Consider the following 26,236-nt stretch of genomic DNA (forward strand, 5'->3'; position numbering starts at 1 on the left):
ACCCGAAGAAAATTCGGTGGATTCCGAGAGCTACCCCCGGAGTAGCCTAAGACGCCAACAGCCTGTTAGCTGTTCTTGTAAAGTTGTTTCCTTCGAAATAGTTCGAGGAACTATTCTTGTGTAATTTTCTTGTTGTAAATAGCATCATTCATTTAACCTAGATTAGAAAGAGTTGTTTTTATGTAATAAAGCTGTAAATAAAAAAATTTGATCATATCGCTACCTGTTTTTGGATCGAGACTTTACAGCGGCCTCAGCCGACACCTTTGAAAGAAAAGAAGGGGGTATCGGCTGGTTCCCGACCCTCCCGGGGGAGGAAAAGAAATGTCAGAAACACAAAATATTCTTCTCTTGTTTCCACAGGGTATGCATTCTCCCATCCCATTCACAGGAGTAAAGGGAAAAGGAGAAATCTGTGAATAGGTTGAAAAATGAACGGACAGGTTATTCTTGGAACTATCGTATCATTGAATCGCATATCACTGAAAGTGGAGTTATCGCAGGAAAGTGTGAAGTCACCGCGCCGCTTATGGATACTAGTATTTGCGATCTTGACTTTCCGATAGTCGCATTTGACAGTGCACTATCCCATAAAGATCATTTCTAATTGCCTGGGACATGATTTTTTAATGGCATTCATTCTATTCACTTAGCAGACACCATTGATTGGCAGTAAAGTGAAAATTTTAAAGAAATGACATTTTTTTTTTTTGTAATTCAACTTTTTCAGAAAATGCTTTACTCCAATAAATAAATTAAATAAATAGTTTTGAAAAAATCAAAATTAAAAAGTAAGCTGAAATAGATAAATTAATTCAATCACATGTTACTTAAATTAGTAAATCAAGTATTAATTAGAGTTAATAAATTTTATATTTAATACTAATTAATAATTTTAACTAATAATATAATTGAAATAACAGATATTTGGAACAAATATTTAAAAATAATAATAGCAAAATTATTTGTTATTCAAAAAATCATGGATTATGTATCTCTAAAGTGTGAAGTCGTTGCTCGTTATCAGTGATTTCTTGACTTCTCACTTGGCGATATGAGTATCCCATAGAGATCATTTTTAATTGCTTGTGAAGTGACCTTTTAATTGCATTCATTTTGCATGCGCCATTTACTGGTAAAATATAGAACTAAAGTGAAAATTTTAAAGAAATGGCATTTTTTTAAAATTTCAATTTTCTCAGAAAATGCTTTACTCTAATAAATAAATTAAATAAATGGTCTTAAAAAAATCAAAAGGAAAAATTTTGCTCAAACAGATAAATTAAGTCAATCACATGTTACTTAAATTAATAGATTAAATGTTAATTATAATTAATAAATTTTTAATTAAAAGTGGGATTAAAAAAAGAGCTATATGCAACAAATGTTTAAAGTTAGCCATTGCACAAATAATTGTTATTAAAAAATTGTCTTTTATGTCTGTCTGTCTGACGGCCGTTACAGATATGGTTCGTAAATGCTGATTGGCAACATTATTGTGGCGATTATTTTGGCGTCCATATGAAAAAGTCTTTGTTGCTTGTCATTAGTTGTGTCAGTTTTTAATAGGTAATCCTTGTTACTAATGGAAATTTGAAAATTATTTGGGTTTTATTTGTTGAATTTTGTTTTAAAATATCTATGAATTGAATACTTCATTTGTAAAAGCCCTTATTTTAACAGATCGAACGGAAATAAGCAGTAACTTGAAAAAAGACATCTTGGTTTTCCCGCGCTGCTTGTACCGTTTTGCTGATGCGAATTTAACAAAGAACAGTTTTTGTGCAGGATAGACTATCTTAAAGATATTTTAACGGCAGAGCAGCATTCATTGTGAACAGAAGGTAGGTATTTATTTTAGAAAGGCTTTTAGTTAGCTGTACGTAAATACCAAATAGGGAAATTCATGTTAATAGTAAATAAAAACGGTTGAACAAATAGACATGATTTGCTGTGTGCAATTTTGACTTTCTTTAGAGATTATTGTTTTCTCAGTGTTTTGTTTTAGCGATCTTTCTCTGTCTTTAATGCGTTTATATATTGTTTATTTCAATTTAGTAATATAGCTAAGAACTTGAACTGAAAAAAAATATTTAATGTGATAAATAATTATTTATCTAAATCCATATCTAACGTGTGAAATAACCAATACTCATGAAGTACTCATTTATTTTTGATATTCACATATGTTGTTGAATTGGTAAATGAAAATCAGTCACATTTAGATCTTTGTAAAATATATGCATAAATTGCTTTTGAAAAAATGATATTTCAGATAATGTGAATTGAACTAACTTTTTGCTTGTTTGGTAATTGGCCTTTCTTATGTCCTGATATTTATAATAGTTTGTCTTATTCTCATATGTTAATTTGTATTCATCCCCCCCCAAAAAAAAAGTTTAAAAAAAACTATTACAAGCATCACACAAAAATGAACTTATAGCAAATTAATAATATTTTGATTCCTTGTCTTGTAACTAAAATAAATTGCTCATTCAATTCTACTATCATCAGAGTTGGTATTCTTTTTTTAGCTGAACTGAGATTGTCTGTCAACTTTGTAACTGCCACTTGCTTTTCTAGTCAAATTGGGCCTAGGGTGTTAACTTTCATAGTATTGATTTCCATATGCATTTTAATGAACATATTGACTATCATCTCTGTTTTGTAAGAATAGTTCATTGATGCCATTACTATCAAATTAAAATAGCAATTTCTATTACATTACCTAAGCAACTTGATCAATTTTTAATTGTTTGTAGCTTGTTTTTTTAAACAAATAAACTTTTTTTAACAGCTGATTTTTGATTCAGTATTTTATTATGGTATCAAAATTTGATGTGAAAATGGAACATAAAGAACCACTTTTTTTTTCATTTGTATGATCTAATAACCTAACTCATAATTAGTAAAAATACAGGAAACTGCATTATTTTGTATTTTTAATATGTCATGAGTAATATCCAGTTACACATCTTTAATGTCAAAGCAGTTAAGTTAAAAGTTTTCAATTTAAAAAGGACTAAGTATTGATAATTTGTCTACTTACTATACTACTATTGTTGTTAAAGAATCTTCTTTTGATCATATAGTTAATTTATGAGTCAAAAATTTTTTGAAAAGGCTTTAGGCAGAAAAAATTAATTGCTTGTTTAAATAACTTTAATTTTCTAACATTTTTCTCCAAGCCATACCTTAAAAGTGGTAAATTGGCATGAAATAAATCACAAACTCAAATTTGAAAAAATATAAATATAAAAAGCTAATATTTGTTAAAGTAACAAAAAGAAATCAAAAATTCATCATTATTGCCTAATACTAGTTCATATTTGTTTACTTAACAAGAAGTGAAAACCATAAAATAATTTCTTCAGTATAAAAGTATAATGTACAGTTATACTTTTATACAATAAGTATAACTTCCAGACAGATTCTTCCAGACAAATAAGTGTCTGGAAGAATCACCTAGTTTTATTCTGGCATCATTCATCATAAAATCATGAGATGTATCATTCGGAAAAAATTAATTTTTTATTAAAAATTTTTAAATTGCAGATTTTGTAAGGGGCTGTCTGTATATTGAAATAAGAGGAATTTTCAACATTTTCAGTAGCAAAACCCATTCTTCTCATCAAATTGAACTACATCAAAAGTTCTTCTCAAAATTGAAATTTTATTAATATAGGTCTAGTAAATTCAAAATGATAAGCTCAGGAAATTTTGACCTTCTAATGTTAAAATAAATTTTTGTACTTTTTTCATGTCTTAAAAAATAATATAATTATTGAACTTAAACTCATTTTGTTCTGAAAACATAAAATATTCTATACATTTTGCATACTTAATTATCATTAAAAAGTTATTTCTAATATGCCAAGAAAAATTTCAAAATTAAAGTTTGACATTTTTAAATGCCAGCATATTTAAATTTGAGTATAAATAGAACAAGACCATTTCATGGGGATATGCAAAATTTTAGCTCATTCCTACCAGGAATTTTTCTGTATGTTAAATTTTATGTATTGCTTCTAAAATAATGTGTTTAGGTGCACATGTTTAAATTTCAAAATACTGACAGCATTTTAATTGGCATTCAGATGCTATGCATTACTGATTACAAGTAATGCAGATAATATGTAATGCAGAATGCAAGTAATGAGATTACTATGTATTACTGCATTACAAGTAATGCAGATATGCATTACTTGAATGAAATATCATTTTCCACATTGTTGTAATGTAAGAATATATATATATATATATAAAATTTCGTCAGCAGCAAGAAATATGAAATCTCAGTCTGTCCTTGTGGCAAACTAGAATTTTTACTCATCAACTCATATAATGTCATTTACACAGTATAAGAAATTATTAAAAAAATGAGAATTTTATTTTCTAGTAAATACTTTAGAGTATTACTGTTAATTTTGAAAAAATGCTGACAAAATTATTTCTTTTGATAATTAATGCATTGTGAACTCCATATCTTGTAACATGAAGATAGTTATTTGTGTGTGTTTTATTATTGATGTTCTTTTTTGTATTTAAGATTTCTTATAAAAATTTCAAATTTTGTAAAATTAATCCATTATAATTGCTATAATATTGCATATAATCATAAATGGAATAAAAAGACCAGGTATCAAAACATTATTAGATAACATGCTTGGAGTGACTAATTATTCTAAACATAGCATCTCTAAAATTTACTTCTGTTTGACAAAGGTTACTTCAAGAAATAGCAGTCTTACACAAAACAAAAGTATATAAATACACCAAACTAAATGATTTTTTGGTACATATTATTTTTCAATATCTGTGTCTGATACGAATTATTTTTTCTAAAGATCTAATTTAAGATAACTTTTGTGTTGAAAAAGGAAAATTTATGTCTTAAGAATGAAACTCTCTTTTGTCTTTTTTTTTATGATTTGTGGAAAGAGATATGTCTCAACCGTTCTTTGACAAACTTAAAAAACAAAAGATAAATTCAGGCATTTGTAGTACAAAGATTTACTTAAAGGCTTCAAAATATCCTTTTAGGAAATTAAAAATTATCCATGAATTTTTCTCTAATTTTTTTGCAAATTTCAAAAGAATAGAATAAATATTTAGTGAGATGTATGAAGCGATTAACTTTATTTTGGGCTGCAGCGCTTTTCCCTATTTTTATATTTAAAGGCTTATGTCATATAAATTTTACCATGATATAATGCAAAACACTTTTATAGAAAATGTATTATTTTGTTTATAGAAATGTTTGCCTTTAGTTTTGATAGCTTCATTAAATCTTTGGCTTAATATCTATCTATTTTGTATCATTTTTGGTAAGAAACCACATTTTACTATTTTATCACACTGTATCATTATAATAATTTTGATTGAATTGTAAATATCAGAATCAACAGAAAGATGCATTCTTTCGTGATGAATGGCAAAAAGTGTAAGGCGTATCTTACAAATATTCCAAATGAAATGATTTTAGGTTGTGATTATCATATTTCTCAATGAAACCTTGGTAAATAAAATATATAAACCAAAATTAATATTACTAAGAATGATAGCAAGCATATTTCTGTATCAACTAAGCAGCCTCCAAAATTTGATTTTACTAATTTGCATGTAAAATTTTTGTTCTGTTTCATTGTACCAGTTTTCTTGATTGTTTTCTAATTAGAAGAATCCTGTCTAGAGGTAGATAAAGTTTCGATATCAGGATAATTTGCCTGCATCCAGATATCATTTGTTTTATTGATATTTTATTGAAAATTTAAAACCTATTTATGTGCATCATTAATCACAAGCAGAATATAATCTGATATGAATCTGAAATTATCAAAAGAAAAGGTAAAAATTAAATTTATAATTAGCACTTTTTTTTTTGTCATAATTATCAAGATGGTATTTATTTTTCAGTTGTCATTAGCTCATGTACTTTTTGTTGTTTTTTGAAATTCAATTGCTAAAATGCAAGATTTTCATTTTTTAGTTTAATTTTTGCTCCCCCCCAATGAAAGTTATGACACCATTTGAAATTGTAGAATAACTATCTGAAAAATATTTTTTTTTCTTTCTTTTCTTAGATTCCAACTGATAAAAAAATATTTTATATTTTTTTAACAATCCTGTTTCCCCCTCTCTAATGTAGTTGAATTTTTTAAAAAATATTGTGGGTACTGATGTGAAACTTTCACCATCTATTCTTTTCTTTATAACATATCCTGAAGCAGAATTTTAAAAATATCTCTCAAATTTAAAATAAAATAAAAATTTTCTAAATTTACTCCTAATTAAGGTAACGTTACACTTAATATCTCACTTTCTAATATTTGTAACTCTTGAGTTAACATTTTTCTTCAAAGCTTAATGGCTAATAGTAATAATTCTATTGAGCTTTAAACTGAAAATGCTGATGTAATCCTTATCCAATAAAAGCTCCAGGTGCAGACTTAGAGGTAAATTTTCAGGGTTGCCATGGTACTGGGAAAATTGTGAAAGCACAGGTAATTTAAATTCCTCCATAAAACAAGGAAAATGCAGGGAATTCTGAAATTTTCCATCGAAACTGGGAAAGTATATGGACTATTAGTTTATTCCATATAAAAAATGCCGATTTCTTTAAACGTGGGAAGAATAAAATGTCATAACTGTAGCTCTAAAACAACACAACTCAATTCACAGAATCTCATCCCCTTTTTCTTTTCCATGCATCAGTTCAAGTTTCAACACTGAAAAAAAATACTGATATTGGAATATTGACTACAGCTTCTTGGATAGTAGTGGAGCTACTGGAATTGAACAAAACCATTTTTTAGCAGAATGTTTAATATTAGTGAAGTACAAGAAAAGTATTTTAATACATGTTTAAAAATTCTGCTATTTTAAAAGCTGTGTCTTGTTTTGATCTACGTTTATGGAAAACACAATAGAGTATTATGTGAAAAGCGAATTGTTGGTTTATTCCAAAGCACAAATTTTTGCTACGGGTTCAAAAAGTGCAAAGATCCAATTGATATTTTTCTGAAATAACATTAAAGTGAATTCAGAGCAGACCTTGATTCATTTAATGAAGAAATTTGTTTAGATAATTTCTATTTTAATGTTTTGAGGTCCAAAGAATTTTCTAATTTTTGGAAAGTCATAAAAATAATTATTGTATTGTCATATAGCAGTTCAACTATGGAAAATGGATTTAGTATTAAAATGAATATTGTTTGCTGGAACTCTGGAAAAAAAAATAATTTGTGTAAGAAATGTGTGTAATGCTATAAATTTTTATGGAGGGGGTCTTAAATGTCCATAACCTTCTCACATTTGTCTCAGTATGCAAAATTAGCGCATATGAGGTATTATGGAACTTTAGAAAAGCAGAAAAGAATTCAGGGGGAAAAGAGAGAAAGAACCAACAAACACAAAACAACTTTAGAAATTAAATTTTTGCAAAAGAAAAAAAAAAATTATGAAAACAATGACTGAAAAATCTACAGAAATTTATGCTCAAATGCATGAATTGTCAAAAAAAAAAAAAAAAAAAAAAAAAAAAAAAAGATCTTTGTAATGCTTTTTTTTTGGTAATTTATTTAGTAATTTTTATTATATATTTTTATTTAGCAGTTTTTGTTTAGTATTATAAAGACATTTTTTTTTCTGTTTGTAAATATAAACATTTACTTAATATATTACTATTTCAGGCAATGATGAATTGTTGCTTATTTCCCTTTGCTTTTTCTCAATGATGAAATCTAAGAGGGCATTGGGATTCTTTTGTAGCGAGCTTGTGAGCGTTATTCACATGCTTCTTCTTATACTGCATATACACAGGGGAAATATTGGTTGTTTTTTTTTGTTTTTTTTTTCCGAGATTTGAGTTGCAACACTGATTTTGGATATATACAGGGGTGTTTGTGCTTCGGGGAAACCCCGGAATTCCGGGGATTTTGAACTTCGATACCCGGAAATTCCGGGGATCGTCGTTCAAAAGGAAGTAGGAATAATAATGAATTATTTATTTTGATCTGGGTAATTTTGTTTGCTTTGAAAGCAGAAAACGCAAGGTCAGTGTGTGTGGTGAAAACTTTTCCTTTCTTTCTCCAAAGGCAGTGATAATGCGTGAAAAGGGGGAAAAAAACTTCTTTTTTGTTCTTTCCTTATTGCGAGTTATGACTCATTTCCCCGGTTCTCGGACATTCTCTTCTGGATTCTTTTCGGCAAGTAGGCGCGGCAGAAAAAAAAGGGAGAGACTTCGTTCGACCAGATGTGCGATCACGTGACCTGGGTTCAAAGGTCTTAATTTTGCAAAAAAAGTAATTCATTGAACTTTTATAATTAGGTCATTCAATACTTCATAATTGTAATTTTTCATTTCTCCCCCCCCCCTTCTCGAAACTCCAAAATGTCGGTAGTAAGTCCGTAAAAGTTTCAGGGGATTTTTTGGGGTCCCACAAACACCCCTGTATATAGTTCAACAACTTAAGCCAATAAAAGTGTTGTGTATTTTTTTTTTCTAGGAAAAATTACGGTTTGGCAGAATTATTTCTCCAGGGAAAAAAAATTCAAAATTTCCAATTTTTTAAAAATCTTTTTGAATATTGTTAAATATTATTAGCACTATTAATAATTGTTATAATGCTAATATTTAATAAATTCTCACTTTTTGACTTATATATTTCAGATTTTCATTGTAAAAATATTTTATACAAATAGTTTTTATGAATATTTTTGTGTTTGATGTCTGAATTTGATTTCCTTTGTGTGCTTTTTTCCAAATTGGAGCTACAATAAAATGTTGAAATTTAAACACATTTTATTTAAATTGTTAGAAATTTTTTTTTTCTGTATTTTTACATTTTTATATTTTACATTTTCAGGAGGGTTGATTTCCTTTTGAAACCATTAACGAAACTTTAAAGACAAACTGTAAGTTTATTTCTGTCTAAAATCAAATTAGAGATTCATTTATCTGTTTCAATACTTATCTCAAGATAATGTCAAATTTATAGTGTATACACTATGCCTATTATTATTATCCCCTTTCCAATATAGGTATTCCATTGTACAATATGTAATAGTGGAGTAATAAATAGATTTTAATATGTTTAATTAGGGTAATTAATATGTAGAAAGACAAAACAATTTCATGAGAATATTATTGCAAATACTTGTTTGTTATCATATACTCTTCTATTGATATATTTCTGCAAATTTTAACCATGAGTTTCATTGAACACTTGGTTTTCCAAACAAATCTATGTGTTAGGTAAAATTTAAAAAAATATTCTCGTTACATTTTCAGAAATTTTTAAAAACATCCTAAAAGTATTCTTAATATAACAGTAAGTAGAGGAATATGTATAAAACATTATTTGAATTTATATAATTAAATATATAATGTGTAAAAAATTATTTGATTTCGATAAAAGTTTCTACTTTTAACTATTTTAAGCAGCGTGACATGCAGCAATAAGATTTACTATAAGCATGTCATTATAACAATATTAACATTTATAAAATTATACAGTTTCATGTTTTGTTTTTGATGATCCCTCTCCCCAGCCTTCCTTTTTATAATGATAATTTTTTTCACTGTATTTCATTTTTAACTCTGCTGCTTTGTTCATTTCGAATATACACACTCTGTGTTTGTGTCCAAATGGACTCAATGTTTCTTATTTCAATTACCAGCAATACTTTCATTTTCAATTTTTGAACAAAGTTAATCAAATAATTTCTTTTTGTCTTTAAGAAAGTATTTGGCCTTCTTATGCATATTTATTCACATATAATTCAAGAATCTTCAATGTTAAATAGTAGTATTTATTGAAATACAATAAAAATTATATTCTTTTCTACGTTTATGTCATATGTAGGGACAAAGTTACTTGTTTGTGACTAGTTTCAATGTAGTAAAATATAATGCATTTTGTTCATACCGGGTGATTATATATATATATATATATATACTATCCCAATTTATGAGACAGTAATTATCATAGCATTCACAAGAATGGAATAAAATTTTGGTTCAAGGTATTTTGAGGTATGCTCTTTAGAATCATGTGAGAAACAACAGTTAAACTAAGAGTTATAATTACTGTGTTGAAATTTTGAAGTGGCAACACCAACTTTTTTTTTTTATTGGAATGTGTTCTCCATAGTAAAAAACAATAAATGGCATTGGAGTGGTATCTGTAGCACAAACATCACCATTGCTAGGCAGACTAAGAAGAAAAAAGAAAACAACTGTTGTGTGCCTACTAGAGATTTGAAGTTAACTAGATTCCTCTCTACATGATACTTGCTTTGGCTCTAGACACCATCTGCTTCATGCAAAGTGTCATTGTGGTTGAAATAGATTAAGTGGAAAATTTGTGAAACACGATAAAATGTTTTGCTTTCTGTTGCTTCACTGATTTGATTGGTAGTTTTCTCCTTCTTCCTAGTGTCCTGATTTTCATGTTACAGCAGGTGCTATTCCAATGCTGCTTTTTTTTTTTTTTTTTTTGCTATGGAGAACACATTCCAATAAAAAATGTAGGTGTTGCCACTTGAAAATTCGACACAGTAATTATAACTGTTAGTTTAACTGTTGTTTCTCGCATGATTCTAGAGAGCATACCTCAAAATACCTTGAACCAAAATTTTATTCCATTCCTGTAAACGGTATGATAGTTATGGTGTCATATATTGGGATATATTTTTTTTATAATCACCCGATACAAGTGCGATTTACCTATATATTTTACACACTTCATGTATTTCAATATGTATATCAGTATTTCATTTCAGACAGTACAGGCATAACAGTGAAACACTTTTTTTCGTTTGTGTTCGCTGATCTCTGTCTCTCAGCAGTAGAATTTTCAGTCTTTTGACAGCCCTTGTGCATTTTTCACTAATTTAGCTGCAACTTCTTGATGTGAGAGCACATCTCTTTTACAAATGTGGTTTTGTTTTGTCATACTAGAGCTTGTCTGTTATTTTTGTTTCCATTTAGAATTTTCTGTCATAGTATGTATGCATTTACGCCTAAAATACAAGAATAATTGAAAATACAACGACTAGCCATCTGTTAGTTTTTCTTCTACGAATATAGCACAAGTTCATTTCATCTAAGTTGTCTACAATACTTTTTGTAGAATTATAATCAAAGATCGCTTGCTGATTTCAGAGTGGCCAGTCAACTGGGAATAGTCAGGGAATTCCGTGAGATCGCAAAAGGGCAGGGAAATTTATTCTAAAACTGGAAATTTTTTATAAATTGGTAATTTTTATTGAAAATGTCAATTTGATGGTTTTTATAAGTAGAATTAAACATCAAAGTCAGTTATTGAAAATCAATCTTTTACCGAAGTCAAAAATTGAGGCCATCCACATTTCTGTGCATGCTCGAAGGTGGAGAAGATTTGTATTTAAATTTCTGAGGTATCGAAATTTCGGTATGTAATATCGTCAGTGCTTTTTAAAAAGTCCTGCAATTCTGAAAAAAAAAAAAAACTCTCGTGTACTATACTTAGTTGTTGATTCAACTTCTACTAGCTCTTATGTGTCTATTTGCCTTACTTTTATATTCTGTACACTTATCTTTAAAAAAAAAAAGAAACGTGCTTTTTTAACTCGTTTTCTTGCATTGTTTTTTGTATTGCAATAATAATTTGGTAGCATAATTCATTAATTAATCAAATCCGCTTCAAAATGGGTAGAAACGGCTTATTTCGTCCTCTATGGTTGCCTTCAATCTTGGTTCAATCGGCTTTTTGCTACTTTGGTTTTTGTCGTTAAAAATGGCGAAGACGTCTTTTTTTTTTCCCCTCAGCTTTTACACCCCGCTCCCCACTATTGACTTCTTTGACAGTGATGGATTAGAAAGACTGCAGATAGTCCAGATGGAACTAATTTTCACTGACTAACGAATTCCTTATCCTGAAAAGGATTTAAGTGGGAAAGGTATTATGTTGCTTTCGAGGTGGGGAAAAAAAAATCTTTCCTAAGCAAGGTGACCAGCCGACCGGAAAACAGGAAGCATCAGGGAATTCCGATAGATCGGAGGAAAAAATCAGGGGATTTATTCTAAAGCTTTATTTGCAATCATCTAATACTTTTTAAAAAAATAAATTACAAAAGTTAGAAGGAGTAGACGAAAACTTCGTTTAAGAAATTATGACGTAAATATTTTGACGATTTTAAGTTGATGTATTTTCTGTTAATTGCAAGATTCAAAAATCGATGAAAAATGCTCTCTATAGGACAGTTGAACCTAGAGTTGCTGAATTTGTCTTGTAGTTACTATTAAATTTAGATTTTCAATAAGAAAAGAATTTTTCAAAGCTTAAATCAAAATTTCGATATGTTTTATTTAATTAATCAAAAATATTACACTTTCTATATTTTTTCCTTATTATTGTATTAATCAAACCGAAAAAGGTTTAAAAATTTTGATTGAAATAAAGTATATTAAATATTAAATTCAACTTCTACTAGCTCTATATATTAAAAATTAGCAAATATTAAATTTTATACATTGAACTATATAAAATTTAATATTTTGCATAGAAAATGTTAAATTTTATAAAGTCTCTTTAAAATAGTTTACAAAATTATTTGAAAAATGTGACAGCTGATATATATAAATGTAAAATTTATTAAAAATAATTTTTCATTCGAATGAGGAAGGTTGGATGAGGGGATGATTCTTCGAAAGTTTGACATGAAACTGTTTTATTTTATAAATTTAATACTGTTACAATGTACTATTTTTAGTCTATTTAAAAAGTCTAATATTTTAACGATTTATTTTCCAAAAACATAAAAAAAAAAGTATCGCGAGCGTAATGATAATAATAAAATGAATACTGGCTTGATAATTGCAACAAAATATTAAATTCAAATTAAATTTTCTCCGCTTTTTTTTTTCATTAGTGGAAATTTCTTATTTATAACGGTGATTAATGATGTCAAAGTTGCTACGCAGCAGGGAACCTGAAAAACCAGGAAAACACAAGGAAGTTAAGAAACGGGTGAAAAAAATAGGGAAAATGCAGGGAAATTTGAACATTTTCATAAAAACCAAGAAAATACAGAGAATTTAAAGTTTCTTAGTTATTTTTTCCCATCTAAAAAATGCTGGCCTCTAAAGATTGCAAGAATAATAATAGATCGTAGTCATAGCTTCAAAAATGAAACAATACCATTCGCGATTGTGTAATGCGGAAACTCACCCCTTGTATCCCCTCTTTTTTTCTGTATAGATCATTACATTCTGTATAGATTACTAGACAGTTGTTCTTTTACCCGTGAGATGCCCGAATTGCAGCTAATGAGCATGCGCGAGAATTGTGTGAAGTTTAGAATACATTTCTCTGTTGGAATTAGCAACAATTGAATCTACGAAAACACTGCAAAGTAGATTAGAGAATTATTTTTAAATCAATGAGCTGCTCAAAATCCATATGTAATACAACGGATAAAAAATCAATCCTGATTTTGCTGAATGGGTTCGAGAAGTCCTGCAAAATCCATTTGTTGTGTTCCCTTTACTTTGTAAAAAAATAATAAGCCTAAGTAATATGGAAAAGTAGGCACTTATTAGTCGCGCTAAAAAAGGAAAACAATTACGTGTCAATTCAAGAAAATCATAATTAATATTAGACTTTGTATCTAAAGGAATGAAGAAGGTGATATGTGAAGTCCGAAAAAGTCAAATTTAATTTCCGAAAATAAATCTATTTCAAATTTTTTAGTTCAAGAACCATCATTTAAAGCTGATTTTTTTTTTTTCGCCATTAGCGTCACATTCGTCCTTTAATGCATTCAATGATATATCGCAAATATTTTCACATATGTTCACTGAAAGTGAAATAGCTGAAAATGTACGTTAGGTTGTACATAGCTGCTTTTTTTTTTTTAAGGAAAAATTTGACTACTCACCCTGAAAGAGTATAGTTTTGGTAAAGTTTCACTCCATTTGACTGAATTATGTGTTGTTATGGTTGGTTTTAATGTTATGTATTGTCTTTCAAGTTTTCTTTTGTTTTGTTGATTTCTGAATGATTCAAAAAGTTGTTTGCATTTTAATTCCACAAATATTATCTAAACGTCTGAAAATTCCTGATCTGAATTGACTTCCTGTATCTGTGATTACACTGTATGGAATTACAAAACAGCAAATCCAATTTGTATAAAATGCTTTTGTGACTGTTTCCATGATAATATTCTCAATTGGCAGAATTTGCATCCAGCAAAGTAAAACGATCAATGCCTATTAAGCTATATTTATTTACATTAGATGGTGGGTATGGACCTATTATATCGATATGGATTATGCTGTCAAGCTCTTCAAATCAGTTGAATTTGGAATGTGTGTGCCAATAATTAAATTTTTCTGGCAACCAATGCAAGTTTTAGCCCATTCTGTAACATCTTTTTTTATATTCTTCCAAACGAGTATTGGTATTACTTGTAGCACTGATGAACAGTGACATACCATCTTAAAGGGGTGCTCAGGGTAATTGCTAAAACTGCACCCTTCCCTCTGTTCTATTTTTTTTCTTTCTAAATCTTTATTTAATTTTTGCTCTTTATACCGAGGAGTTCAAAGATGGAAAAGACAATTAAGCCTAAGTAATAATATATTTCGTGATTGATATGATTTAGAAGAAGAAGTAGAATCAATTTCACAATGATTATTGTATATGGATTGCTCTTGAATATAAAATGTTTAGAATACAAATTTTTAAGAATGAGTTTGAAAGTTTTATGCTAAATTTATTTAGAAAATTTTCCCTATTCTGATTTTAATAATGCAAATAAGGCTCAAATAAAAAAAATCTAATGCTTGATATTGTGGAATTTTTAGTATATGAATAGGATGAAAATAAAAAAAAAATTATATCATACTTTAAAACACATTATTAATTTTTCCATGGTATGTAAAATTGCATTTTGTTATATTTTTAATAAAAATATTCATATACATATGCAATTGAACTCAATAGCATTTTTTTTTTTAAATGTTGTTGTACTGAAGATCTGAGATAATATAAGCTTTAGTCAGCGAGTTTTATTCTTTCTTTTTTCTTATGCAATCCTACTTTAATTGTGCTGCATTTCCATTGATTCTATTTTGTTTTATTTAAACTTTCCAGTATTTTTTTATTATTATTATCAAACCATCCAAAACGTATTTTTAGATTCTTGTTACTGTATATAACTTAATATTTTATCTAGGCCCTTCCTGAAGAAAAAAAAACTATGGGAAAAAAGCGTAAGCAAGCAGAAATAAAAACTGATATCCCTGAAGAAGGTGAAAAGAAAAATGAATTAATGTTAGAGGAAGAATTAAACATATCAGGAAAAGATGTTGAAAATACCTATGTATCACCTCCTGCCAAATTGACAAGATCTTCTAACAAGGTACAAGAAAAACCACCTCCTCGGGAAAAGAAAATGAACACTAAGAAAACGTCTGTTTGTCTTCCCTCTTCACCTCCTTCGAAGTTAAGGAAGATTACTAATGAAGAAAAAGTTAATGCTGAAGAGGATATAAAAATTTCCACATCAGAAAAGGGAGTTCCTGTCCCAAACTTTCCTGATGGTTGGAGAAGACAAGTTGTTGTACGAAAAACCGGCAAAACGGCTGGCCAAATCGACATTTACTTTTACAGGTATGCAGGTTTCTTTGAAATCTTTTTTTTTTTTTTTTTTTTAAGGCTTTAGAATCTGTTTCATATTTGTTGTGTATAACTAAAATTATTTATGTTATGAATATTGACCAGTAATTCAATATATTGTTAGGATAGTGTCTAATTACATTCTTACTGTTTTGATATGCAGCATTGCATTCTCTAAAAATTATTTAGTTCCTATTGAAATTGTATTAGTTCTTATGCTGATGTAGTGTGCAATTTCAAATGGTTGTGCCTTAACAACCATTTGAAGCCATTGATAAGGCATTATCAAATGAGAAAAATGCCTTAATGTACAACTATTTGGAAAGAAATTCAGTTAATAAATATATGCCTAATCTGTTTGGTTGCAAGATTATTTATATACCTATTCTTTTATTAAAAATAGTGTAGTATGACTAAAAGAGTATGATATAGTTTTTGCAATACTTAGCATAATTGAAAAACAGTAACCTGTTTATTTAAACCTTAAATCTTTGAGTAACAGCCGATAAATGTACAAAAGACGGAAAAAATAACCCATCTTAACACTAAACCTACCACCATTTCACCAATACATTAGATGAGCCATTAGAAAATGGTCGTTTGACCGCTTGTGGTAAGTTTAGTGCTAAATTTAATACTTATTCATTTAGAGATGTATTTTGAGTATTGAAAAGCATTGTCTGTAGGAAAGATAAAATATTTATAGAAAAGTATTTTTTAACAAATTCTGTAAAATTATGTGGGATTTACAGGATAGTTAATAGCTGCTAAAAATAAATCATTCAAATGTTTTATATCATTTCAAACTTATAGCTTATATCTTGCAATTAGACCATAACAAATGTACATTCATGCTTGCCAATGCTGTAGGTATTTTAATGCAATTTTCAAAGCAAGAGACTAATTTAAAAAAAAATCTATAATCATGTTTGATTTTGTTCTTTAGGTAACTAAGTATTTTTACCTTGACAAATATAGAAATGTATTTTAAACATTTTACATATTTCTATGCAAATGCTGTACCCAATACAGTTTTGAGAGTGAAGCTCAGTGAAGTGAAGTACCTCAGTTTTGAAAATTATATTAGTATTAAATACTTTTATAGGTTGTATGGTAATTTTTTAGAATGTCTTAAATCACTTATTGGCACTAGCATATATATACAGTTGTGAATGGGAAAAAGACTCCTTGAATACCCAAAATTAATGGATGTTTCATGATGTATTGATGATAGTCATTTTTGAAACTTAATACTGTAAATAAAATTCCCACTGCCTCGTGGAGGTTTACAAAATGGGAGATGCTGAGTGTTCATAAACAAACATTAATTTTATTTTGTGTGATATGAAAGCTTTATTTGAAAAGTAATAACTAAATGTTAAAAGAAAGATGCCTCTAAAAATCTACTTTCACTGTTTTAAACATTTAATTAATACTTTTCAATTAAAATATATTTATTAGTACTGATTTTTTTTTAATGTGTCTTACTTTTCTATTTGTGCATGTATTTTGGACCTCAAAAGAAATTTTCCGCCTTATAGGGGATATGTGAAATTTTTTTACAATCTAAAGATGGTTGCAAATAGAAGTTTAAAAATTTCTATTCTAATCCAGTCCAACTTAGTCTATTCATTTTCAGATTAAGTTTAGTTAAATTAGTGCATCTATTTTAAATTTTCATTGTTTTCTTTAACAAATCAAATTTTGAATTTTATTTATTTATTCTGTTTGTACAGCCCTGAAGGAACAAAGCTTCGTTCACGTCCGGATGTTGCAGCCTATTTAGCCATACATAAGAGTGAGTTAAAGGTTGAAGCATTTGATTTTAGGAGAACATTAAAGACTAGTGAAATTGTTGAAAAGAAAGATTGTGCTGCTGAGAATGGTACTGCACCAAGAAAAGAAAGCAAGAGTGTGCAATGTGAAAATTCAGATGAAGTGGAATTAAAGGATTCGCCAGAAGCTGCATCCTCCGTAAAAAAGTCGAGATCTGAAAAGTCATCTGAAAGTAATGAAGAAGTAGCTTCTGAAGAAAAAGGAAAGAGTGCCCCTGAAGAAAAAGGAAAGAGTGCCCCTGAAGAAAAAGGAAAGAGTGCCCCTGAAGAAAAAGGAAAGAGTGCTCCTGAAGAAAAAGGAAAGAGTGCTCCTGAAGAAAAAGGAAAGAGTGCCCCTGAAGAAAAAAAAAATAAGGTTTTAATAAAAATTTTAGAATCCAAACCTAAAGTGAAGAAAATAATTTTTTAACATTTCTTAGAAATTCATAAAATATTGTTAGTTTTGTATTCAAGTTTTTATGCTTTGAAGTTCTTTTTTAAAGTCTTAAATACATCTTTTATTTTTTCAGATTTATCATATTATTATAATTTAATGGGCATTTTCTTCACAATGTTATGTTAATTATTTGATTGTTTTCTTTCATTGTCTGAAATGCCAAATATTTGTTTTTTTTATATATATAATGGGAAATATCGTTTATTATTAGTTTTTTTTTTTTTTTTTTTTTTTTTGCTGAAATGGGAAATCCCTATCCTGTTCTTATCTTTGGTAATCAGCATAAACTATTTTCCTGTAATTGCCACGTTCTGTCACATACACTACATCTTCCTCCTCTAATTCTATTTTTTTTTTTTTTTTTTTGAAAAAAATCATCATTACATTTTTGTTTTATTGTGTTAAAAAGGAATTTTAAGCATATTGTCTTAAATTTCTTTTTCATGATCCTTCCCACTGAATAATTGTTTCTTAAATACATTCATTCATTGAAAATTTGAAAATATTTCGTTGTTGTGAAGAAAAAGAGAATTCTTATTTTAAAAAGATATTGTTGTCACGCTAAAGATCAATTTTTTTAAAAATATTTTGTACGGTTTATATAATATGTTATGCCTGTTAAAAATTCACATATATTTTAAAGCATATTTTTAAATATTAATCCTTAAATTTTTGCACTTTTTATCAATAAAAATTAGTAAGTGGCAGCTGTGTTTATTTCTTAACTTCTAATAGATTTTATAGAGTTTTACATTATTTTTTAAATGGATCATCACATTAATATTAATGAAACTTCTATAAAAATGGTTTTTGTCGAACGCATGTTTCTTTTCTAAATTATACTGCACTGTTTATAAAGAACTTGATCCTTCAGAAATTAGTTTAAATACTTTCAAGGTACAGATGACATATCTGTCTAAAAATAATAGTGTTTGTTAACTGCCAGAAATTAATAACAAAATAAGGTAATGATATTTATAAATTAAATTAATTGATAATAATTATAAATCAGTGCAAATTTATGTTGTTCTTACAACATACAACCTGCAAATTAACACTTTTCTTATCTGTAAGTACATTTTACTTTTACCCCACCATCGATTCATTAATGTCTGGTTCTTTTTTGAAATTATGAGAAATGACCGTGAATAGCTAGCTTTGAAGATATTGTTTTTCCTGTTAAAGTTGATTTACTGTATTTTTTCAGTCTATTTTTTATCACTGTCATTAATAGCAATTTAGAGCGAATTTATACTCCCTTCATAAAAGACTGGCTCTACCTCGCCCTAGAATTGCAGTTTTGGAGTCTGATGATCATGAATCTCCACCCTATTCTTCCATTGAAGAGCCACTGTACAATCTGAATCTCTCAGTTAGTAAAACATCCTCATAAATGTGTGATGGGGTTTGAAGCGTCATATGACGTGGGAAGGCAAGTCCATTTTACATGTACCGTATGTAATATATATTCATTTCACTTTTGCTGGTACTATCGTAAGTATTAATTTTAAACTTAAGGATCATGATTATATGTTATAGCCCTCAACTAACTGATATGACTTCCAAATTATATTTTGTATCCATTGACACATAATTTTTGCAGACTCAGTGCAAACCTGCAATCATTGCAGAAATTTATTAACAAGCTATTGCGTTCTGATCAATCTCCTTACTCTTAAAAAACTGCTTTTTTTTTTTCTTATAATTTTTATATAGAAGCCTTAAAAGTGCTTATTTCTTTTTATCCAGGTGCTTATATTTTTCTTTTGATGAAAAAAATCATTTCATCACGCTAGAACTGCCCGATTATAGACTGTATTTTCTTTGCGATATCAGATCTTTCAATGTTTATCAGATTTAATGAATCCAGGGGTCATCAAAAAGGTTTTTATCGCAGTTTAGGGACAAACTAATAGAATGAAGAAAATATATTCTTTTCATTTATTTAAATCTTCTTTCACCTCCTTTTGTTTGTTTATGGAAAAAATGGAATATGGAAAAAATATTTTTTTTATTGTAATAATTTTATTTATCAGGGCTCCCACGCCACCCGGAGAACCGGAAAAACACAAGGAATTTAAAAATCGTCTTTTTAAAAAAACGGGAAAATACAGGAAATTTTGAAAATTTTCATAAAAATAGGGAAATTTTTCTTAGTTATTTTCTTCCCATCCAAATAATGCCGATCTCTAAAGATTGTAAGAATAAAAGATCGTAGTTATAGCTTCCAAAAGCGAAACAATACCATTCACGATTGTGTAATGCGGAGTCTCACCCCTTTTCTTCCCCCTCTTTTTCTGTACTGATCATTCCAGTTTGGATTTTCGAGACAGTTCTTTTTCCATGAGATTCCCCAATGGCAGCTAATGAGCAAGTGCGAGACTTCTGCAACTGTGCGAAAGTTTACAATACATTTCTCTGACGGAAGTAACAATATCCAATTTACGGAAGCAGTGCGGTGGTGTTTAGTCATACTTGAGTTTATTGAATAGTTTGTTTATTATTTGAAAAACTGTGAGCTTATTCAAAGTAGAATAGGAAATATTTTTAGATCAATAAGCTCCTCCATTGTAATACTCATTGGACGGATAAAGAAATTCAATCCCGATTTTGCTGAATGGTGCTCCACAAAATCAATTTGTTGTGTACTGCTCGTTTTGTATTAAAATTATAAGCCTAAGTAATATGGAAAAATAGGCACGTATTAGTCATGCCAAAAGAGGTAAACATACAAGACTGTGTGCCAGTTCGAGTATCTAAAAGAAATGACGCTTCAATTCAGAAAACGTCAGATTTAATATCCAAAAATAAAACGATTTCGAACTTTTTTTAGTCTAAGAACAATAATTTAAAGCTGAATTTTTATGGGCATTAAAACTTGTTGCTTCACATTCATCCTATAAGGCATTCAATGATATATAGGGAATATTTTCACATATGTTCACTGAAAGTGAAATAGCTAGCTAAAAATGTATGTTAGCCTGTACAAGAATGTCGTACCTTAATTGTTAAAGAAACTCCATGAGACTGATGGTTGAATATCTGCAGAAGTTAATGCCCAAATATTTGAATCTGCAAAAATAAATAAAGTAATCTTGCTTTGTAATGTTTTTTGGTAAGTGATCTTAAATGATTTTTATTATTGTTAGAGTTTTGATTCCCTCCGGTGGAGAAAAGGGGAAATTCTGTTCCCCTAACCAGATGTATTCGAGACGCCGATGCAGCGACATGTACATACTCTCCCACTCGTCTTTGTGTTGTGATGTGTTTGTGTGGTAACTTAGAAATTTCCGTGTCCATATATGTGTGAAAATAAAACCTATGAAAGTTTCAACTCCTGCTTCGTCATTAATGGAATTGTCATGCACTGATTGAACAATTTTGATAAAAATGTTTTGTGTTTTATGGCACCCAAGTCCTTGATTTTGCGTGACTTACAATTAAAGAGCATGAGAGTTAATATATCTCTCCCTCTTAATTTTGTCTTGCTAAATTCTAGATAATAAATAAAGGTAAATTGTTTTGTTTTTCTGTTTGTAAATATAAACCTTCTTTTAATATACTATTATTTCGAGAAATAGTAAATTGTTGCTTACTTTTTTCACTCCTTAAAAACATATTCCATTATAACTAGAGCATGAATGCTATTTATGCATTTTCTCGTATCTTGAATATATGTACAGGGATTGTTTTTTCCAGATTTGTGTGGCAACCCTGATTCATGTTACGTTTTTAATAGTTACTTCAGTTCATCCTTGCTTTTCTGCATGAGATTATTTGTTTGTAAAGCATTTGTTACTTATATCTCCAAGTTATGTAATGGCATTCGGTTAACACATTATTCAAGTATTTTTATTAAAATTAATTTTTGTTCAGAAGTTTAGAAATTCTTAACAATGCATTTGATTCATTATGGACTTTTAAAAGTGAATACACTGAATGACTGAAGGCTTCCAAAAATAAAAAAAAATGTTCATAATGCTCAAAAGTTACATGTGGGTCATTTTTACTTTTGCGAAACGATATTAAAAATAAATTAAAGCTAATGAAGTTCCTTTTTTTTACTTTTTTGTATGCAAAGTATTCACACAGAAAGAATTTTAATCGCCAAAAAATACGAATTCGAGATTTTGCCCTGTTTCCATGATTTAAACCTCCGAATAACTTTTGATAATATGTCTGTCTGTGAACATGGTAACTTGAAAAATGCTTTGAGCTAGAATTTCATAATACTAAATTGGCAGATTTCAACCAAATTTTGAACGAAATTCATTCCCATTGTTTTTGGTTTGTTTGTGTGAGTTCGAGTGAACAGGATAACTTCAAAACGCAAGCATCTGAAGTATAGATCAATATCAAAATTTTGAACCAAATCTATCAACGATTTGACCATCTATCGGTTTGCATGTTCGTATGCATGTAAACATTGTAACAAAATAAATCAATAAATACAATTTAGGTAAATGAAATTTTTAAAAAGTTACCTTGTTTCTAAAATTGTCTAAAATCTTCTTTAATTTTGTAATAAATTTTGGATTTAATTATCCGACGAAAAGGTTTCGATGCATACTCCGATCCCCCCCCCCACCACCACCACCACTGTTTTACAGTGTCGCTCTGAAAATAAAAATCTGTGTACTCGTGGCATGCACAACCTTGCTTCATTCTTATTCACGATCTCTAATTTTTGTGGCAGAGGGAGGGGTGAAAATCGTTATTAGGAAGTATACTATAAAACAGTGGTGAAACCTTCTCATCTGGAGTAATATGTATTTATGGCAGAGTGCATTAAGTAATTTCTTCCATTGTATCAATGATGATCCACATTTGTCTTTTTATGTAGTGTATTATATAGAATCGTTCCAAGCGAAAACTCGATCATGAAAGAAGCGATATTAATACTGTCAAAATTTGTAAGTTAAAAATAATAAGAAACATATTTAAAAGAATTTTCAATAGTGTATTTATTGCAAATTATAAAAACAAATAACAAAAATTATAAATTAATTCGTTTTAACCAGAAACTGTGGCAAAAAAACAAAACAAAAAATTTAGCACAATCTAAACTCGGACGGATAAGATTTTAAAAATTAGTTAGTATTTTAAATGAATTATTATTTTTTTTTGTATATAATAATTCATTTGAAATACTAAGTATTTATTTATAACTATTTTAAGATGTTTAGGCATAGATTGCACCAATTTTTCTCAAAGATTAGGTTCAATATTTTCTCATTCCTGCAACAATACTCTTTTAAATTAATCATTACTGGAAATGGTATGTTCCCGGACTTTTTTTCTTAAGGTATTCCAATAAATTTTCAATGAGATTTATATCGGGACTTTGCAGAAGAATGTCCATGCCATAAGGACAAATACATAGGAGCGAGGAAAGCATTCAATAAGCTTTATGTTTCGGATAATTATCCTGCCAAAATCGCTAGTTGATGCCAAGCGAAAGTTTCAACACACATTGTGGAAAATTTTTCATTAAAATGTTCAGGTATGCATTCTCCCATCAATAACATGCAGGGTTCCTGGGCCAGCAGCTGAAAACGAGGCACAGACCATTATTGACCACCCACTATACTTCACAGTTGATTTTAATTTTTTTGTGCACAATTCCTCGTTCGACTTTCTTTTGACGTAAGGACTGCCATCAGATTCAAAAATATGGAATTTCCTCTCATCAGTAAATAAGACATTTTTCCCAATAAGAAAAATCCTTGTTTTCATGCTACATATGTGTTTAAATCCTTATTTTTAATTTCAGGCTTATGGTCTGATTTTTCTTACTTATCACAGACTTTTGTCTGGCTTTTCATCCATTGAGATCTACCTTATGAAGCACATTTCTTATTGTTGATGGGCTTACTTTTTTTTTCATAATTCTTTTTCAGCAGTAAGGAACTTTGCACTAAGGAACGGATTTGCTTTTACTTGTCTTTTTAAATATCGCTCATCTACTTCATCGCAAATCTTATTGTGGGCTGTCTTTGGCTCTTATTTTGCACCTGATTATTGGTTTTGAAGCGTTTTATGATGTCATGAATCACTAAATAACTTCCGTGGGCAACCTCTGATATTTCTGGCACAGACTTCCCATCTTCACCATGCTTCAGTTTTCTTAATGATCGTTTGGCCCCTCTGCCTTGTCATTTTAATTAAATTAATATTTACTTAAACAGTAAATGAAAATAACACAACTGGGAAATTCCCCTGAACAATTATAACGTTAACCATAAAGGTGGCAATTATTTGGGGCTTAATTGTGAGATGTCCAAATTTGACTTGCAGACTTTTTTTTTTTTTTTTTACAAATTTTACTTTAATGTCTAAATTGTTAATTATAATTTATAAATTCGTTCTATTTGGTTTTGTTTTTAGCTGTACAATAAATTCACTGATAAAAAAAACTTTCTCGCTCTTCCTAATTCATTTGAGTTAAAATATTTTGGCAGAGTAAGTTTTTTTTCCTACAGTGCCAGAGTTTGGCTTATAGCGACTGTACATAAGTTAATAAAGTTACATCAACAGCAATTACTCTGCTTTTTAAATTTATGAAAGAAAATCTATGAGTTGAAATTATTTCTTCAGTAAATTGCTAATGCCAATATGATTTTTCTGGCAATGTATCTTGTTCTGCAATTAATAAAGTGAGTGCAAGTAGTAGAAGGGACAAATTATTGAAAGACTTGCATTAAACAAAAGCAATTTCCAATAGCATTATATGTTTTTCAGGTATGAATTATCAGTAGCTTGTTTTAAAAATTTTGTAATGTATAATGAACTCGGTAAATTTTGCATGAGTAAGAAATGTTGTTTTGGCAGAGAACAAGTAAGTGTGTAAAATGAATCATGTTCGGTGTTGTACTTTCATTAGAAAGATGAAAAGATTGTATGAAGATGTTATTCTCATGGAGTTTATAAAGTTGATTTCAATGATTTTCTTGTCAGGAAAATGAGATCGGATGAGGTATTTTATTTTTAATTCTTTGTTTGAAGATAATAAATTTAAAATATGTGGAGAGTTTTGAAAATTTCCTTTTTTTCTTACGACCAAGCATCTATTAAATAAGGATTTGGCATTAATTAAAATATTGAAGTGGGAAATTTGAATGAAGACTATCATACGTTCCACAACATGTAGTCTGTGACTATATAAAGCAGTCTGGCAGAATCCGTTCATTTAACATTACTAAAGAATTGAGAGTGTTAGCAACATCAACCCATTTAAAATATTACCTACTTTTGGGGAAGGTAATAATTATCAATGACATAAAGAAAGTTAGACTCTGATTTCTTGATCTTTTTACGGAAAACAATTTCTGTTTGAAAAGAAAATTGCTCTAATTGAATATAAAACTAATGACTTTTTAGATGAATCTAAAAACATTTCATTGCTAACAAAATTAATTAGTTGGGAAAAGTTATTAATGAAAAAATTGAAAATGTTTGGAAAAATCTCTGAAGAGAAATAACCTTTTATTTACATATTTTATAACATTAGCATGATTTTTATATTCTAGATTCATTTACTTATGTCTTAACCTTTTTCGAGTAATTGGAATGTTTATGAGGTAGCAATATAATCTTTCTTTCTCCTTATTCTGCTAACTGCAGTGTAATTAAATAATTTAAAAGATATGCGGTGAGTCTTTTAATGTGGTTTTTCAAACGAAACATTCATTAATAACTTCGTTACAGTGTTAGTGAAAAATATTCAGTGATTCCTGGTAGTGTTTTATGTATATGTTTGTATAAAATAAGATAAAATTAATCTACGCATCTTGTCTATTGGATTTCAGTTTAGGCAATTCCTTATTACTCATTTTGATTTTTGTACTAGGGAAAAATTTCAGTGTAGTTTATTTATGTTTTTGATGATTTTAAAACTTAATTTCTCATTCATTGGTTTTACTTTTGTTTCTTTATTTATATTATCGAATCTCTTTGTACTTTGGTGCTTTTAAGGGAAGGGTGATTTTTGTCATGTATTTGACGGAGCTTTTTCTAACGAGTATATTGTGCCACAGTTACACGAAATTCGCATTACAATTGCCATTAATAAAACATACCAGTCGTGTTCAGAAAATTTTGTATGAATTCAAGTGCAGCTGACAAAGGTCACATTTATGGTTTATAAACTACTGTGTCAAGTGTGAATATCTTATACGTATTTTGCAGCTTAGCCAATCTGTGTCTTATTTAATTAAATAGAATTACATTTTAGGTTATACACAGTATAACTTTTAAAACTGGACTTAGATGGATATATTCATAATTCGTCAACTCTTCCC

At 28.8% G+C, this 26,236-nt stretch overlaps 1 protein-coding gene across 1 annotated transcript in view; it reads left to right on the top strand.

The window, feature by feature from the left end:
- The first annotated feature begins 1,502 nt into the window (after positions 1-1,502).
- Positions 1,503-26,236, top strand: part of LOC129960121 (retinitis pigmentosa 1-like 1 protein) — a 33,128-nt gene continuing 8,394 nt past the window's right edge. The window contains exons 1-5 of the mRNA XM_056073260.1: positions 1,503-1,569; positions 1,684-1,844; positions 8,868-8,916; positions 15,223-15,659; positions 17,402-17,855. Of these exons, the coding sequence (XP_055929235.1) occupies positions 15,247-15,659; positions 17,402-17,855 (867 nt within the window). The 5' untranslated portion in view covers positions 1,503-1,569; positions 1,684-1,844; positions 8,868-8,916; positions 15,223-15,246. The remainder of the gene's footprint in view (positions 1,570-1,683; positions 1,845-8,867; positions 8,917-15,222; positions 15,660-17,401; positions 17,856-26,236) is intronic.

Source organism: Argiope bruennichi, chromosome X2 (assembly GCF_947563725.1).
Source record: "Argiope bruennichi chromosome X2, qqArgBrue1.1, whole genome shotgun sequence".
Taxonomy (NCBI): domain Eukaryota; kingdom Metazoa; phylum Arthropoda; class Arachnida; order Araneae; family Araneidae; genus Argiope; species Argiope bruennichi.